General features: G+C 44.7%; 2 protein-coding genes across 3 annotated transcripts; both read left to right on the top strand.

Annotated features, from left to right (window-relative positions):
* Positions 1-2413: 2413 nt before the first annotated feature.
* Positions 2414-7605, top strand: LOC131735551 (myeloid zinc finger 1-like). 2 transcript variants are annotated; one of them, XM_059021603.1, is made up of 3 exons: positions 2414-2837; positions 3715-3924; positions 4870-7605. In XM_059021603.1, exons 1-3 carry the CDS (start codon positions 2522-2524, stop codon positions 6492-6494), a joined length of 2151 nt encoding a protein of 716 aa, XP_058877586.1. In that variant the 5' UTR covers positions 2414-2521; the 3' UTR covers positions 6495-7605. The 2 variants fall into 2 exon arrangements, with proteins under 2 accessions (XP_058877586.1, XP_058877585.1); XM_059021602.1 differs by having other exon boundaries at positions 3712-3924.
* A 127-nt stretch (positions 7606-7732) lies between these two features.
* Positions 7733-17256, top strand: LOC131735552 (E3 ubiquitin-protein ligase TRIM21-like). Its single transcript, XM_059021607.1, has 9 exons — positions 7733-9403; positions 10327-10445; positions 10748-10852; positions 12261-12365; positions 12903-13001; positions 13578-13703; positions 14695-14734; positions 15119-15123; positions 15529-17256. Exons 1-9 carry the CDS (start codon positions 9373-9375, stop codon positions 16171-16173), a joined length of 1275 nt encoding a protein of 424 aa, XP_058877590.1. The 5' UTR covers positions 7733-9372; the 3' UTR covers positions 16174-17256.
* Positions 17257-19106: the final 1850 nt, after the last annotated feature.

The following is a 19106-nucleotide window of genomic DNA, read 5'->3' as shown; positions in this document are numbered from 1 at the left end:
GCTTGGTGGTCCAGCGGTTAAAGAAAAGGGGTCTTGATACCAGGAGGTTCAAATCACCCGGCTCAGCCACTGACTCCCTGTGTGTGTGTGTGACCCTGAGCAAGTCACTGAACCTCCTTGTGCTCCGTCCTTCAGGATGAGACGTCAAACAAACGAGCTCCTATTGGAAGTGACTCTGCAGCAGCCACTGACTCCCTGTGTGTGTGTGACCCTGAGCAAGTCACTGAACCTCCTTGTGCTCCGTCCTTCAGGACGAAACGTCAAACAAACGAGCTCCTATAGGAAGTGACTCTGCAGCAGCAGCAGCAGCAGCAGTTGTTGATGATGCAGAGTTCACCCCCCCTAGTCTCTGCAAGTCGCTTTGGATAAAAGCGTCTGCTGAACGACTGAATAATAATACTTCATAGTTATATACTGGGGAAACATACAGATAATAACAATACAGTAACGGTCGATCCCTTTATAGTGCAAACGCGATACATCTTCAAGCCTTTCAGCTAATATGGAAATCATACAATAATAATTAGTAATACAAGAACAGAATATTTGCAAGCAGTAGCGGGTTTCTGTAATATGGAAAGACATTATACCGCGGGGTCGGCAGCTGTTATAAAGTAGTCAAACAGAGACAGCAATCTAATCTCTAATGGGCTATAAAACAGCCAGAGATGTTTAGAGTATAAACCAGTCTTAAAGGAGGGCCCCTCTCAGGCTTTCAAATCCACTTTACTGCGTTTAATAGCTGTGCAGTGCCGTTTAAACTTCTCCCATTATCACTGTGGGATATGCATTCACACGGACACACACACACACACACACACACACACACACACACACACACACACACACACACAGACACAGACACACACACACACACACACACACACACAGCAGTGTGCAAATGTATTAGAACACACCCCATTGCTTCTGTATCGTTTGGATTTGTTTTGCGGATGAAATCAAACCGCTGGAACTGGAAATCAAAATATGCAAATGTGTGATTGTCTGATTTAATTGATGACTTTAATAAGCCATATTTCCATAGCCATTCATAACAGCAGCGTCACCCAGTCCAGGTTTTACTACCAGCTTGATCAGCCCCCAGTGTGTCTAGCTAACAAGCTCAGGTGTGTCTTATTATTAAACTCCCAGTGAAACCAGGAATGGATCAAACAGCTGTGCAACGGGGAGTCTTATTTCCATCTCTGCGATGACAACAACAGGAGTGATGTTTTTTTCCAGTGTTTTTTTTTTTTTGGTTTTTTGTGCGTGTTATTGTCACGTGTTTACCTCTCGCCTCACACACACACACTGACACACACACACACGCACACCGCCACCACCATACATCTCGCCCCTGACATCTAACGGTAGATTTGAGACAATTATTTTGAATTCTGTCAAAGTAAGACTATTCAGCCATCGGTTTAAATACAAATTCAAATTCAAATTCAAATTCAAAAATGCTTTATTGGCATGACGAGAGCGCTCAGGTATTGCCAAAGCTTTTATAATACAAAACAGAAATAATAAAACGGAAATACAATTACAATTACAAATACGCTGTCCCTGAGATTGAGAGAGAGAGAGAGAGAGAGAGAGAGAGAGAGAGAGAAATTAAAGAAGTGAAACGTTTTTTGGGGGGTGAGGGATGTACAGAAAATGTTAAAAGTGATTTGAAAATAATAATTAAAAAAAACATATTATATTATTATATAATACATATTATACTTTTTATGTTTTGTCTGATAAACGACGCTGATAAATAAACAAAGATACCGTTTAAGACACGAGAACCGTTCGCGTTAAATAATCACTTCTCTTTCTCTCTCTCCTCTCTCTCTCTCTCTCTTTCTCTCTCTCTGTCTCTCTACAAAACAAATGTCAAGCTGATCAGCCAATCACATCACTGAATCTTTAATATTAAACCAATCAGAAAGCCACCGAGCCTTGCTGCGGACCCGCCCTTTTTTGAAAACCCTGAGCGAATCAGACGTTCCGATCCCCACGACTTCAACCAATCAGAGACGTTACACTTCTTCGTCCCCGCCCCCTCTTGAAGAAGCAATCAAAACAAGCAGGATAGGACAGTCAATCCCGTGATGCAGTTCGGCACTCAATTACAGGCGCCATTTCTGGAGCCCACTCAGTACTGAATGCATTGGGGCGATGCTGTGCTGCAGCGCCAGCATATACCGGTATTTTTTAATAACAGGTACAACATGTCGTTAATATAAAGTCACTGACTATTACTTATGCGAATTAATGCTTGATTATGTCAAGAATTTTCCCTGAATAAGTTAAAACCATTGCAAGCCCGCTGTGAAAGAGCTCTACGGGCTCCAGAAAATGGCTCCACTATTTACTAACTTCGCCCACTCGTGACATCATTTTCCTGTCCTTGACTTTACAGCAGGTAGTTTTTTTTGTTCGGAATTGAGCCAATCAGAAAGCGGCTACGGTGGCTCGGAAGAGACAAAAAAAAAGGAACGGAAGCGAATCGAAGCTGCGCGTCCGTGCCATGGCGGACGATTTCTGCAGGCTGTGCCACGGTTCGTTTTGCAAGCCCGGCTGTCAGAAAATCTTGAGCCGGGTTCACCTGTTCAGAGCCTGCGAGAGGGGAGAAGCCGAGGGGCTGCATTTGAGCCAGGAGCTCGCCCGGATCGGCATAGAGCTGGGAGCCCGCGGGGGAGAAGGAGAAGGAGGGAGCGAGCAGGGGGGAGAGAGGAGGCTGTCGAGTTTCGTGTGCATGAATTGTTTCAAACAGTTCCTTCACGTTTTAACTCAAATCGAGGCGTGGCGGGACAAAGCGCACCGCAAGCCTGCGCAAGTGAAAGGTGTGGGTTGTTTTGTAAATAATAATGTGTATTGTTGTTATAATTATTGTCCCGTTGTTGTTATTGCTATTATCATCTGGCGACGTTTCGTCCATTCAGTGCCCGACCATTGCTTCCTGGTTCTACCTACTGGATCACGGTTTAAAGGAACTGCTGGACGCGTCATATCCGGTTTTGTTTCCCGCGGCCCTTCTCTATTATTATTATTATTATTATTATTATTATTATTATTATTATTATCTCTAAAATATCAAGTCCATATCCTAGACATATTAATTGCTGAGAGTGTTATAGGGCTTTTGTTTTGAGAGAGAGAGAGAGAGAGAGACAGCCACACACACACACACACACAGACGCACACACACAAAGACACACAGACAGAGTCGCACAGAGCCACACGTACACACAGCCACACACACACAGAGCCGTTAGACTGTGCTTGTAGATCTCCTGATCCGCCCCTCCTGCTCTGCACTGGACTCTCCTGACCTCAGCACCTCGTCACTGGATCCTCAGCTGATGCGCTATCCTTGCACTATTGCACTGCTAATCTGTCACTAGATCTAACTCGCTGTGATCCTAACTAGTAGCCTCCTGGTTCATATTGTATTCTAGCAGTGTTATTATTATCAGCACTGTCTGTAAACTGCACTGTGTTTAAATATGAAGCTTGCATTGTAACCCTGACTGTGCTGCCCTGTGACTCCTGTGTGAGTCGCCTGGGATAAAAGGGTCTGGCAACTAAATAAATATAATAGCGTTTTCATTGTAATACCACCTATTCCCACAAGAGGGTAGCATAACATCAGAGATTTGTCTGTGCATTTTCATGAAAACCTGTCAGTTTGTTTATTTTTTATTTTTTATCGCACAGCAGATAATAGTAATGACGAAGAGAGGACGGATGTCCAAGGGGACATGGAACTGGAGGACAGCAAGCAGGACATCCCCCGGCTGGACCCAGACCAGATGGCAGAGGGTGTATTTGACGTGGAGGTGGTCCAGGTGAAGGAAGAGGAAATGGAAGTGTCCATCGATCACGCGACCCAGGAGGAGGGGTGGAAAACACAGACCGAGGATTTGAAAGGTGAGGCGTCGATCAGGGAGCTGTCTCTCTCTCTCTCTGTGTCTGTCTACAAGGATGGAAATAAGACTCCCGTTGCACAGCAGTGTGATCCGGTCCTGGTTTCACTAGGAGTTTAATAATAAGACACACCTGAGCTTGTTAGCTAAACACACTGGGGCTGATCAAGCTGGTAGTAAAACCTGGACTGGGTGACACTGCTGTGGAATAGGAGTCTGATTACCAGCCCTGCAATGTAATTCCAGTCTAGTGATATTAAACTGCAGTTACAATGTAATTTCCAGTCCAGTCTAGTCTAGTGATATTAAACTGCAGTTACAATGTAATTCCAGTCCAGTCTAGTCTAGTGATATTAAACTGCAGTTACAATGTAATTCCAGTCCAGTCTAGTGATATTAAACTGCAGTTACAATGTAATTCCAGTCCAGTCCAGTCTAGTGATATTAAACTGCAGTTACAATGTAATTCCAGTCCAGTCCAGTCTAGTGATATTAAACTGCAGTTACAATGTAATTCCAGTCCAGTCCAGTCTAGTGATATTAAACTGCAGTTACAATGTAATTCCAGTCCTGTCCAGTCTAGTGATATTAAACTGCAGTTACAATGCAATTCCAGTCCAGTCCAGTCTAGTGATATTAAACTGCAGTTACAATGTAATTCCAGTCCTGTCTAGTCTAGTGATATTAAACTGCAGTTACAATGCAATTCCAGTCCAGTCCAGTCTAGTGATATTAAACTGCAGTTACAATGCAGGGATGGGAATGAGACTCCCGTTGCACAGCAGTGTGATCCGTTCCTGTTTCTATCCTTTGTAGAAATTTTGTGCTGGGTTTATTTTCTTCAAACAAATCCGCATCACAGTGTGCCAGAGCTTCCTGCGTGAGAACGCGGCTCCTCCTAAGCCTCTGATTTTCTTTTTCGCTTGTTGTTGTTGTTTTTTTCTTGCAGTGGATGAGGGACCCAGTCCGGACCCCGTGCCAAAACCCCTTTCAAAGACGGATCCTGTAAAAAACTTCACAGCGACACCCGGGACACCCGTTGAAGATCCCGCAGGCCGGACGCTGAACCCCCACCTCCCTCTGCTGCAGCAAATCGCCCGGCAGATTTCTCTCGCTTCGGAAAACGCGCTACCCGCCCGCGCGGCCGAGGCGGGACAGTCCGATAACTCGCCGATCCCGTCAGCGGCGCCGAACTCTGGGCTCCGACTGGTCGGCGCTCCCCCCGGACCGATCAGGCTGGTCCGAATGCAGAACAGAGAAGTCCGGCTGGTCGGTCGGCAGGAACCAGCTTTGCAGACCCAACATCAGCCGATCAGGCTGCTGCAGATGCAGAACAAAGAGGTCAGGCTGCTGGCTCCCGGACCGGGAGTGGTGAGCTTTCAAACCCGACCGACGCCGCAGAACCAGACTTGCGCGGTCGACTCGCTGAGTCCTACGGGTCAGCGGGCTGGAATTCGGTTGGTTCCCGTACGGGCGCTGCCGGCTGCGAAGGAAGAACTGGGCGGCTTGATTCGAGTTAACCTCAATCATAAGCTGAACCCCGAGTCGCAACCGAAGGAAAATCCGTCAAACCGGTCTCGAGTCGACGGGCTTGACCTTGTGATGGCTTACCGGAGCCAGCTCCCCAAAACCGCTACGCCCTCGATCTTGACCCCACCCCCAGCCCCAGCCCCAGCCACGGCCCCAAGAGTTTCTCCCTCCTCTTCTTCTTTGGAGGGTTCGGAAGCGGACGAGGACGAGGAAGGCCGCGGCGCGAAAAGTTCTTACATCTGCACCCACTGCGGGAACTCCTTCTCCCGGATGAGCAGTCTCCACCGGCACCAGGACACCTTGCACCCCCGGGTCCGCGCCCCTTCCTACCCCTGCCCCGAGTGCGGGAAGAACTTCACGGATTCGGGGAACCTGCGTCAGCACTGGCGGATCCACACGGGCGAGAAGCCGTACTCGTGCGGGGACTGCGGCCTTCGCTTCCGCTTCAAGGGGAACCTCAACTCCCACCAGTGCATCGACGAGGAAGAGACGCCTTTTTCCTGCCAGGTCTGCGGGAAGAATTTTCGCCGCCCGGAAGGGCTGGAGAGGCACGTCGCCGCGGCTCACCGGGAGCCCGGGGCCGGCGGGTACGAATGCGTCGTCTGCGGGAAGCGGTTCTGGAACCGGGAGCTGCTGAAGTCCCACGGGAGGGTCCACACGGTTCAGAAGCCGTACTGGTGTCAGGAATGCGGGAAGCGTTTCCGCCACCTGTCCACTTTCAACTACCACAAGCGAACGCACCTCCGGGAGGCCCCGCACCGCTGCGACAAGTGCGGCCGGGCCTTCGCGGATCAGGAGGCCCTGGAGGGCCACAGCAAGGTGCACGGGAGCGAGGCCCCGTTCCGGTGCGAGGTTTGCGGGAACGGGTTCAGGCTGCGGTCGCATTTCCGGTCCCACCAGAGGATTCACTCCGGGGAGACTCCGTACGACTGCGCGGAGTGCGGGAGGAGTTTCAGCCATCTGGGGGCGCTGCGGTTCCACGTGCAGAACCACGAGCGAGGGAAGAAGGAGCAGGAGAAGAGTGAGAACGGGAAAGCTGAGTGAGGAGGAGAGGCCTCTGTGGGGGGGGGGAGGCTGTTGTCATGAAACGGGGGGGTGGAAACTCGGATCGGACAGTTGAAAAGAATCGAACGGAAAAACGCAACAGACTCTTCTGTTGTTTGTTGGAGATTCCTATCCGTTCCTAATTTAGGTGAAGTTATTTTCTGCTGATGCAGCTCTGTGGTGGATCCTAGTTCTTTTGTTTCTGACTGATCTTCTCTTTTTTTATTCCAACTTAAGATCTGGATTAACTTCATTGATCTAATTTATTTGTTCAGTCGGACACATATCCCCCCGCCTCCCGCCCCCCACAACGGGTCTTTTTAGTTTCTGAAAAATGCACTTCCTTTCAAGATTCAAGGTCACACGACCCGTGAAACATTGTGAGGCCTGGGAGAGAAGGGTTCGAGTGTGTTCCAATTAGTCGAATAATAATTGAAGCCTGAAAGACGCCCTCCCCCCTCCAGGAACTGAGTTTGACACCCCTGGTCGAGCTAATAACCTTTAACTATCGGCCGTTCGTTCCCAGTATAACTTCACGACAACTTTGTACGTTTTTTATAAGCTGCTCCAGGTTTCAGTGGTTAAAGAAAAGGGGTCTTGATACCAGGAGGTTCAAATCACCTGGCTCAGCCACTGACTCCCTGTGTGTGTGACCCTGAGCAAGTCACTGAACCTCCTTGTGCTCCGTCCTTCGGATGAGACGTCAAACAAACGAGCTCCTATTGGAAGTGACTCTGCAGCAGCCACTGACTCCCTGTGTGTGTGTGTGACCCTGAGCAAGTCACTGAACCTCCTTGTGCTCCGTCCTTCAGGATGAGACGTCAAACAAACGAGCTCCTATTGGAAGTGACTCTGCAGCAGCAGCAGCAGCAGTTGTTGATGATGCAGAGTTCACCCACCCAAGTCTCTGTAAATCACTTTGGATCTAAGTGTCTGCAAAATGTCTTATTAATAAACTGGATTGTAAATTGACCTGAAACACTGTGTATCTGTGCTGTGTGTTTGTAGGCAGGATTATTTTGAAGATAGAATCGCTTCTAAATTGCTTGTTGAAATAAACCCAGCTGCTTGTTAAATTTCTCACAATGTGAAAAATAAAATAGCGATGTTGGTTGATCTTATCAATATTTGCAAGCCTGTGCTGTGAATGAGGTAGGTTTAACCCTGAAGGGATGGTGATCAGACTCCTATCCCACAGCAGTGTCATCCAGTCCAGGTTTTACTACCAGCTTGATCAGCCCCCAGTGTGTCTAGCTAACAAGCTCAGGTGTGTCTTATTATTAAACTCCTAGTGAAACCAGGACTGGATCACCTACAGCCCTGTAATTATTGTATACAGGGTTTTTTTTGTCACAAAAGTTTTTAAAATTCTAGCTAGATTAATTTTCTTTGCATATTCACAAACCTTGAATTAGTTCTTTTGTGATCCCCCCCCCACAAGCTGGTTCATTTTCGTCTCATAAAAAAGTAAATCATTAATGTCTATCAGCCAGGTGTTTTACCTTTTCACAGGTGTGTGACAAATTACGCTTTCGTTTTTCAAAACTCGACTTCCCTTGCAGTTCTCTGTCAGTTATTTTATTGCAATCTTCAACGGCTTGCACCTTTGTGTGTTTTTTTTTTTTTAAAAGGTAAGTCGGTCAAACAGCGGTGTGTCGCGTTCAGGGAAACAGATTCGGTTTATATTGCTGTAAAAAAAAAAATAGGATCATTTTTAATGTACGTAGCAACCCGTATCTCATCAAAACGTTGTGTAAAGGTTACAGATAAGCTGACGCTAAAGATTGTGTGAATATCATTAATTCTGTTTATATGTACCATTGTATCTCTGCCTGTCGATGTAATGAGATTCAAATGTTTTATATAATTGATTCTTTGTTTAAGACTTTGTCACTGTCGATACGGATGGAGTCACTTCAATTTGATTTCTTTCTTTGCACGTTGGGTCTCTTTTTATTTGGTTGTAATTTAGTAAATTTGTACTTTGATCGTAAACCACAGCAACCGAACCTCAGTGAATTGCGTTTTATTATATATTGTACTTTGAACGTGATAACAGCGCTGTGTTTTTTTTAACAGGAAGTTACAGCTGTGACATTTTAGGATTGAGACATTAAACTACAAAATGATATCGCCAAAAAAAAGTCTATACCGGAAGCCATAATAGTAGCACAGTAGTAGATTTGTGAAATGTCACATTTTTCAATTGTCAGTTTTTCTTTTAAGTATCTGGAAAACTATACAAAGCGCTGGGTGTGGAATTCAATATGTTAACAAGGGAACATTATTCAGCAGCTTTCATTGGACTCTATGAAGCTGAGGGAGTTCATTCTATATAGAGGGGGTGGAATTCAATATGTTAACAAGGGAACATTATTCAGCAGCTTTCATTGGACTCTGAAGCTGAGGGAGTTCATTCTATATAGAGGGTGTGCAATTCAATATGTTAACAAGGGAACATTATTCAGCAGCTTTCACTGGACTCTATGAAGCTGAGGGAGTTCATTCTATATAGAGGGGGTGGAATTCAATATGTTAACAAGGGAACATTATTCAGCAGCTTTCACTGGACTTTACGAAGCAAGGTTAGTTCATTCTATAGGGTGGTGCAATGCTTTTGACCAGAGCTGTGCTGTGAGTACCTGCAGGTTTTGAAGTGTAATATACGGTGGCTGACAGCATCATCAATAGAACCACTTCTGTTGTAAACGCAGGAAAGCAAATCTATAATTTAAACAAAAGGGGAGAGGAAAGGAAGATAGCCGCGTTGTATCATGTTTGGGGATTTCGAAAGCAGAACATGTTTACAGATAGCTAAAGCATTTTTTTTTTGTGGTTTTGTCTGAGCAGTGGCTGGTTTTGCTGATCGGTAGAGACGATGTCAAAGAGAAATACAGCCCAAGAAACCGGTAAGAAGGAAAAACAAATTAGAAACGTGGAAAAACATAACAAAATAAATACTGTTAATGAAATATGAGTCTGCTTTGAGACGTCAAACAAACGAGCTCCTCTTGGAAGTGACTCTGCAGCAGCCACTGACTCCCTGTGTGTGTGTGACCCTGAGCAAGTCACTGAACCTCCTTGTGCTCCGTCCTTCAGGACGAGACGTCAAACAAACGAGCTCCTATTGGAAGTGACTCTGCAGCAGCCACTGACTCCCTGTGTGTGTGTGACCCTGAGCAAGTCACTGAACCTCCTTGTGCTCCGTCCTTCAGGACGAGACGTCAAACAAACGAGCTCCTATTGGAAGTGACTCTGCAGCAGCCACTGACTCCCTGTGTGTGTGTGTGTGTGACCCTGAGCAAGTCACTGAACCTCCTTGTGCTCCGTCCTTCAGGACGAGACGTCAAACAAACGAGCTCCTATTGGAAGTGACTCTGCAGCAGCCACTGACTCCCTGTGTGTGTGTGTGACCCTGAGCAAGTCACTGAACCTCCATGTGCTCCGTCCTTCGGACGAGACGTCAAACAAACGAGCTCCTATTGGAAGTGACTCTGCAGCAGCCACTGACTCCCTGTGTGTGTGTGACCCTGAGCAAGTCACTGAACCTCCTTGTGCTCCGTCCTTCGGACGAGATGTCAAACAAACGAGCTCCTATTGGAAGTGACTCTGCAGCAGCAGCAGCAGCGGTTGTTGATGATGCAGAGTTCACCCCCCCTAGTCTCTGGAAGTCACTTTGGATAAAAATATCTGCTAAATGATTCATTAATAATAATAATAATAATAATAATAATAATAATAATGTACTGTACACCTCACTAACTCCCTCTCTATCTCTCTCGGACAATCCCTCGCTCGCTCACTCGCTGTCTTTCTGTCTGTCTGTCTGTAGCTGCTTCAGGAATCACTGGCAGTGTATCCAAGAATTTCGTCGGTCTCCACTCGCTTATCACCGCGACCTGTGACCCCGCTTCCTGCAGCTGGTATATCCCTGGTCTTGGCAGCGCAGGGGTAAGATGAGAGAAGGTCAGGGGTGCCAATCTGGCACTATGGCGCTAGATTCCAGCTGCAGGGTACCTCGTATAGCGCCAGAGAGATTAAAACCCGGGCACCAGTAGACCCGTTTAATTTTTTTGAGGGGGGAGGGAAAGGGGTAATCCTACTCCTGTTCTTTGTTCCAAAACCCTGTTCTAAATTGTTTAATTGAAACCAATTCATTCAATAAACCTGTAGCTCAGTAATCAGTGATATAGAAACAACAGGCGCTCTGTGTGAAAACGTTAGACCGCTTTGTGTTGTAATCGGTTCTGCAGAATTCCCTGAGAAAGCCCGGATCTCAAACGGCCGGTGAACGGACCGTGGAAGAGTGTCAGTGCTTCATCATTGAACTGACAAGGGAGCTGAACAGAATCTTGAAGGTACTGATGGAGAGGGGAAGGGGGAATGAGGGAGGGAGGAGAGAGGAGGGGAGAGAGACGGAGGAGGGAGGGGAGGGAGAGAGAAGACGAGGGGGGGGGGGTGTTATGTGCACTTAGGTGCACGTATGAGGCTGGGTGGTCCAGTGGTTAAAGAAAAGGGCTTTTAACCAGAAGGTCCCCGGTTCAAATCCCACCTCAGCCACTGACTCATTGTGTGACCTTAAGCAAGTCACTTGACCTCCTTGTGCTCCGTCTTTCGGGTGAGACGTAATTGTAAGTGACTCTGCAGCTGATGCAAAGTTCACACGCCCTAGTCTCTGTAAGTCGCCTTGGATAAAGGCGTCTGCTAAATAAACTAATAATAATAATAATAATAATAATAATAATAATAATAATAATAATAACTTACCCAGAATGCCACTAGGTGGTGCTGGTGCAATGCTTTAGGCCAGAGCTGTACTGTGCTGTATGCCTGTAGGTTTTGAAGGGTGATATCTTCGACATGCCTGAACTGGGTCTTGCAGTGGGTCTGTCTGCTAAAACTGTGGGAAATGGTGTCTCTTATAATAGAGACGCCCACACACACACCACATAGCAAAATAACACTTCACAGAACTCATTAAACTCAAGCTGCTGTGCAACAGGAGTCTTATTGTCATCCTTTATTAGCCACAGTGTGTATCGGTAACAAGCTCAGGTGTGTCTCAAATCTGAAGGTACCAGAACACCACTATAATATCAATTTTCATAATAATAATAATAATAACAAGTTCACATGTTATTTCTATACCGAACTAGTAACTCATATTATTATTATTATTATTATTATTATTTATTTCTTAGCAGACGCCCTTATCCAGGGTGACTTACAATCGCAAGCAAATACAAATACATTTCAAGTGTTACAATACAAGTAATACAATAAGAGCAAGAAATACAATAACTTTTGTTCAAGTGTGACAAACCACAATTCAATAATACAGCAGATAATAGTGATAGTTACATCAGGATATGATTAAATAGTGATAGTTACATCAGGATATGATTAAATACAAAATACTACAGGTTAATCACTTGGCAGATTACAGTATTTTGAAGTACAGGATTAAATGCAGTAAAATAGGGGGCAGATAAGAGCAAAATAAAGCACATTTACATGAATAAATAGGTTGTGTATTTATCTCAGTTCTGCAAGGATTTCTACAAAGTGTCTTTCTGCTCCGTCTTGTCAGAATGCTTTGTCTGTCTGTCTGTCTGTCTGTCAGTGGCTTCGTGGTTGAAGCTTGGAAAATAAGTTGACCGGCCGATTTTCATTAATTCATTTCCGATTTCAGTTTTGCAGCTCTTAAGGGATGATCATTGTTTTTTTTTTTAATTAAGGGGACGATGATTTCTTGGTTGTTTTCAGAACTCCGCTGTTCCTCGCGATTTCTCTGAAAAAGATGCCTGCAGCCCGGAAGATTCTCGCCGCTTCATCGAGAAATGGGCCAGCGAGCTAGACCAACTTTTCCAGGTGAAAAAAAACTATTCTAGTGTTACCGGACCAGTTTAACTTGACTGTGTGACTCCCCCTGTACGCCACGCGACCATGCCTTTACCAGGGGAGACACTCGGGGACCCCTGCGCTCCCCTGACTGTGTGACTCCCCCCCTGCACGCCACGCGGCCGTGCCTTTACCAGGGGAGACACTCGGGGACCCCTGCGCTCCCCTGACTGTGTGACTCCCCCCTGCACACCACGCGGCCGTGCCTTTACCAGGGGAGACTCTCGGGGACCCCTGCGCTCCCCTGACTGTGTGACTCCCCCCCTGCACACCACGCGGCCGTGCCTTTACCAGGAGAGACCCTCGGGGACCCCTGCGCTCCCCTGACTGTGTGACTCCCCCCCCTGCACACCACGCGGCCGTGCCTTTACCAGGGGAGACCCTCGGGGACCCCTGCGCTCCCCTGACTGTGTGACTCCCCTCTGCACACCACGCGGCCGTGCCTTTACCAGGAGAGCCACGTACCAGCAGTGTCTGATGTTCAGCTCGGATCTGTTCTGCTCCCAGATTTCTAAGAGAAGAGGGACTCCGGCTGTGAAGGACAGACTGAAGGAATGCCAGCGGATCATTTCGGAGTGGGTCAATCCTCTCAAGAGAATGCCAGAGGTGATGTTTCAACCAGTTTAAGGGCGAAGGGCGTGGCCGCCAGGATCGATCATCCAACTTATTCCCTAGGTTGTTTTTTTCCCCCAGTATTTTAAAGGCAGGATCACAGGACCATTCTGAATTCGTCAGCCAACATCTCTCCCAAGTCTTCAGTTTCTTGGCGTAGCAAGAAGGTTTAGGGAAAGGTGTGTGTGTGTAGCAGTGTGGAGTAGTGTTTAGGGCTCTGGACTCTTGACCGGAGGGTCGTGGGTTCAATCCCAGGTGGGGGACACTGCTGCTGTACCCTTGAGCAAGGTACTTTACCTAGATTGCTCCAGTAAAAACCCAACTGTATAAATGGGGACCTTGTATGTAAAAATAATGTGATATCTTGTAACAATTGTAAGTCGCCCTGAAATAAGAAATATATATATATATATATATATATATATATATATATATATATATATAATATAAAAATTTGAGGTTTAAATTGATTAATTACATATGCACAGCTTTGCTTGATATGTGTGTAATATATAGTGTGTGTGTGTGTGTGTGTGTGTGTGTGTGTGTGTGTGTGTGTTTTTAAAGCAGGAGTCTGTCTCCTTTGGGATACATATGGATCAGGGTGTTGCGGAGCTGGTGAAGGAGTGGAAACAAGGGAAGCTGAGAAACATCTTGCCCATCCTGGAGTTCATCCTGTGGGCTCTGATCAGAGAGGTATTCAGTGTGATGGGTGTCCGTGTGTTCCCTGGGCCATGTCTGCTGGCTGTTTTGTTAACCAAGTCTGTTTTGTGTCGGGCAGAAGCTATCCCAGGACCCAGGGAGTGAGCCTACAGCCAGGATACACATCGATTAGGTGTTTAAAGTACTCAAACAGAGACAGCAATCTAATCTCTAATGGGCTATAAAACAGCCAGAGATGTTTAGAGCATAAACCAGTCTTAAAACATAAGAAAGTTTCCAAACGAGAGGAGCCCCCATTCGGCCCATCTTGCTCGTTTGGTTGTTAGTAGCTTATTGATCCCAGAATCTCATCAAGAAGCTTCTTGAAGGATCCCAGGGTGTCAGCTTCAACAGCATTACTGGGGAGCTGGTTCCAGACCCTCACAATTCTCTGTGTAAAAAAGTGCCTCCTATTTTCTGTTCTGAATGCCCCTTTATCTAATCTCCATTTGGGACCCCTGGTCCTTGTTTCTTTTTTCATGTCAAAAAAGTCCCCTGGGTCGACATTGTCTATACCTTTTAGGAATTTGAATGCTTGAATCTTAAAGGAGTGTCCCTCTCAGGCTTTGAAATCCACTTTTACTGCATTTAATACACTTCTCCCATTATCACTGTGGGATATGCATTCACACACACACACACACACACACACACAGAGCAGTGTGCAAATGTATTAGAATACACCCCATTGCTTCTCTATAGTTTTGATTCATTTTGCGGATGAAATCAAACCACTAGAACTGAAAGTCTGGGAAAATTGTCAGGCTAATTAATCAATGACATTAATTACATGTCCCGTCTGCACTGCATTTCAAACAGCGAGAGAAAAGGAACACTGAGCCACACGCGGTCAAACGCAGGAGACTTTTTGGAAGTTGTTTAAGACGCCTGATTAAAGCACAAAGCGGTCTTGAAAGACACACAAATATACTGGATCTGTTTTTGATCTCTCTATAAATTAGATTTTTTTTTCTTTTCCTTGTAGAGAAGTATTTCTCATACCGAGAAAAGAACGCAGCATACCAGTAAGTATGTCAAACTTTTATTTGATTGATTTTTAATACCAAATAAATTTTATTGATTTGTCAGCTGTTTCTTCATGTCTCCACACAGCTGCTGCAATATTCATCCCAGATTCAGGTATTTATCACAGTTTAATGCTACTTATTTGACTGTGTTTCGCTGCTGGCACAGGGGCGCATATACACACACACACACACACACACACACACACACACGCTACTGTGCAAAAGTCTTAGGCATGTTGCATTTCTGTACTCTGATGCATTATGAGCATCAACAATTTACTCAAAGCCTCCACTAGTGTTTTCTACTACTATAACAACCTTGACTCGCATACAGAAGGAAACATATTGAGTGAAATAGAGCACATCGCCCGATTTTTCAAGGTGTGGTATCCGAAGCACAATCAACAAGCACAGAGAAACATCACCTGCACTTGGCAAACCTAGTCAAGTATATTAACAGCAATTTCAGAGTGTGGTATCTGGTGTCCTTTCTGGTGACCCTTGACATTATTAAATACTATCTCTTGCTTTCTAGTGTGGAGATGGATTCGTGATGCAGCAGGTAGGGTTTGAGTTATGCTATGTGTTTTTAGTCTGATCTCGTTCAGAATGATTTGCTGATTCCTGGTTTTTACTTTTTCTAATCAACCGATGGAATGGGAGAGTTTGGTCCTCAGTTCTGTGCTGAATCTATTCAGAGAATGTCTGGCTCATGCGAAATGAATCCCAAATTTTACACTGCTGAAATAATATTACGTTAACATATTGAATCACACACCAGCGCTTCGTAGTTTTCCCCATATACTTTACATTCTCCCTCTCCATCTTTGCGTAATGTGACTCTGGACTTTGATTCGCCCCCCCCCCAGAAGATTAATCGTTCTTCATCCTTTACAGTTGATTTGACTCTGGAACCTTCTTCAGCGAATTCCAACTTCCTCCTGTCCGAGGATAGGAAGCGAGTGAGGAGAGGGACCAGGCAAGCTCCCGCTGTCGATCCCACGAGGCTGGATCGCTGGCCCTGCGTGCTGAGCAGAGAGGGCTTCACCTCGGGGAGACACTACTGGGAGGTGGAGGTGGGGGGAAACACCTACTGGAAAGTGGGCGTCACCAGAGAATCTGCTCAGGGAAGGGGTGGAGAATTTGACATGACCCTCCAGGGTGGTTACTCTACCCTCTGGTGGGATGGATATCAGTTTTGGGCTGTCACTGACCCTCGGAGCCCCCTCCCCCTGAGCCTGAAGCCTGGGAAGCTGGGGGTGTATCTGGATTATGAGGGAGGGCAGCTCTCCTTTTACAATGTGGAGACCAGATCTCACATCTACACTTTCACTGACCTGGAGTTCAACGGCAGTGGGAAGGTCTATCCAGTGTTCTATACCAGAGATTGGAAAAAAGAGCTGGTGCTAGCGCCCCCTGGTGGCTCGGAAGATTAAACGCACGTCTGAATCAGGAATCTATTCGAAGAAATCGGTCTCTCATTCACGTTTGCTGTATGTCGAGGCGTTTTTTTGGTTTTCACTACAGCTGAGCTCTTGGTTAATTAACCAAACCTTTAATTGAACTATAATAATCATTTGTTTAATTAGACTTTTTTTTTTTAATTGTTCCCAGCTCTTAAAATCAGTTACAGATTTCAAGTTACTTCTAAAATGTTTATAATAGTTAACTTGGAATCTCAAACTGTGTTTGTTTTAAGAGCTGAAAATAATAATAAAAAAAGGTTAAGCAAATTATCAGTTCAATTAAGGGTTTAGTTAATTAATTGAGAACTCAGAACACACACAGGGGGGTCCCCAGGACTAGGTTTGAGACTCTCTGCTGTAAATGTTCACTGAAGAAAACTCGTATTCTCTTCCAGTCAACACTAGCCTTGCCTAAAGCAGGGGGGGGGTCAAACTCAGTTCCTGGAGGGGGGGCCGCGGGGTCTTGTGGCTTCCGTTCACCCCTGAGCTCTCCGTTACTTAATTGGTCTAATTATTTGATTAATTGGAACAAATGTAACACCTCTCTCCAGGACTCAGGACTTGAAGCAGGTGTGTTTTTGAAATCATCATCAACCTTAAAAGACCTTGAAAGAAAAATATGAAATATGTTCAGTTGAACAAATAGTTAGATCAGTGAAGTTAATTGAGAGTTTATGTTGGAAGGAAAGTCAGAAGACCCCACGACACACGAGGACTGGAGTTTGACAGAGACAGAGAGACTGAAAAAAAAAGCTCAAGGGAAGTGCTAGAGGGGCATTTTGATAAAGTGGCTTCATTTTCTCTGTGTTGAGAGCTTCATAGCCAGTGTGAAATTTCACTGAAATTAATTTTTATTTATATCTCCATATAAATAAAAATTAGTAAATAATTATGCTTGTCATTTTATACTTCTAAAGACTGAACACTTTGATTTTAAAATGTTTAAATTTACATAAATAAACCTTGTGTTTTGAGTGATTTAATTTTATTTTTTCAAATCAAAATGTATTTGGTACTTAATGAGTTAAGATTCTCAAACACGATCACAGGAGACTACAGCACCCCTAAACAAACCGGGACTGCAATTGCAAAACGTCACCAGCAGGTGGCAGCATAGTATTAACAAATCCACAGACATTTTTTATTCTTATTACTTGCATTCGACTTTAAAAGTTTTTAATGCCTCAGATTTCGGTAAACGTGACTTTTTATATATCTAAGAGACGCGACTAATTGCGGGTACAATTAAATATCAATAATTTTACATTAGTGATTGATATATGTTACAGTTAGTTACAGATTGATCACATTGATCCACAAGCAACAATCAGGCTTGCTAACCCTCTGTATATTCTCTGCTGCTGTCTGTGCCAAAAAAGTGTCTGTTTTCACTCGATTTCCAAGAAGTTGACTCGGGTGAGCTTTTTTTAAACAGATATGTGTTTAAATGTGTAAATTAGAGAACATATTCCTTACTCTATTCAAATCTCGCATCAATATAACGTTACTGACTCGCATCGCGTCCTTTAATGTCATTAAACTATAGTTTTGCCATTCAACTCGTTTGACAGGAAAGCGTGTTTTTTTTTTATTCTACATAAAGATAGAATTATTTTTTTTGCAAGAATTATTATTTTTTATCATTATTTCTTAGCTGACACCCTTATCCAGGGCGACTTAAAATTGTTACAAGATATCACATTATTTTTACATACAATTCCCCATTTATACAGTTGGGTTTTTACTGGAGCAATCTAGGTAAAGTACCTTGCTCAAGAGTACAGCAGCAGTGTCCCCCACCTGGGATTGAATCCACAACCCTCCGGTCAAGAGTCCAGAGCCCTAACCACTACTCCACACTGCTGCCCTTATAACGTCATTAAACTATAGTTTTGCCATTCAACTCATTTAAAAGGAAAGCATGGTGGTTTTAAAAATGCTACATGTTCTGTATAAAGAAAGTGATTTTTTTTTTGCAATTTTTTTATCATATGGTTTATCGGTTTACAAAAGTGTATAATTATCGTACTCCAGTCCCAGACAGAAAAAGGTATACATTCCAGTATAAATTAACCCCGATCTTTTACTCCTGGTGAAATTGGAGACTTTTATTTCATTTATTGAGGGACTTGCAGACCGAAGCCTGTCTCAGCAAATCCGGGATACTCGTATTCCACCAGCCAGCTTGCTGATGTCACTCCTCTCCCTGTAACATGAGGAGCGCGCTGGTGGCAACGCGATGCGGTATTTTCCACAAAATATTTTCCACCGGTCGTTTCATCACTGTGCCTGCTATTCCAGGCATGATTGCCACACAGAGTTTACAGTGACATTAAACTACAGCTGTTGAAAATAGATTTAATCAGTTAAGGTAGGCTGGGTTACCACACAGGCTTGGAAATGAAAGAGAGGGATTCTGTATGTACTCGCAATCTCAGCTGCTAGGAGTACTAGATTTTCATTTGACTTTTAATTAGACCTTTTAAATTGTTTTCAGCTCTTAAACCTTTGCAGAATTCAAGTTACTTCTAAAATGTTACTGCTAACGTGAACTCTAACTGTTGAAGAGTTGAAAACAATTAATAAAGTTTAATTAAGCACGTTATTAGTTCAATGCAGGGTCTAGTTCAGTAATTGAGAGCTGAAATGGAATGTAAACCAGCACAGGGGGTCCCAGGACTGGGTTTGGGAATCCTCTGTTCTGGAGGGTAATGATTTTATAATGAGGTCAGGTGACCAAAACTGCACAGTTTTCTAAGTGTGAAGGTCAATTACATAAGAACATAAGAAAGTTTCCAAACGAGAGGAGGCCCCATTCAGCCCATCTTGCTCGTTTGGTTGTTAGTAGCTTATTGATTCCAGAATCTCATCAAGCAGCTTCTTGAAGGATCCCAGGGTGTCAG

The sequence above is a fragment of the Acipenser ruthenus genome, unplaced genomic scaffold, assembly GCF_902713425.1.
Source record: "Acipenser ruthenus unplaced genomic scaffold, fAciRut3.2 maternal haplotype, whole genome shotgun sequence".
In the NCBI taxonomy this organism is placed as follows: Eukaryota; Metazoa; Chordata; class Actinopteri; order Acipenseriformes; family Acipenseridae; genus Acipenser; species Acipenser ruthenus.
Note: the sequence above shows the minus strand (reverse complement) of the source record. Positions and strands in the feature narration are given on the sequence as shown.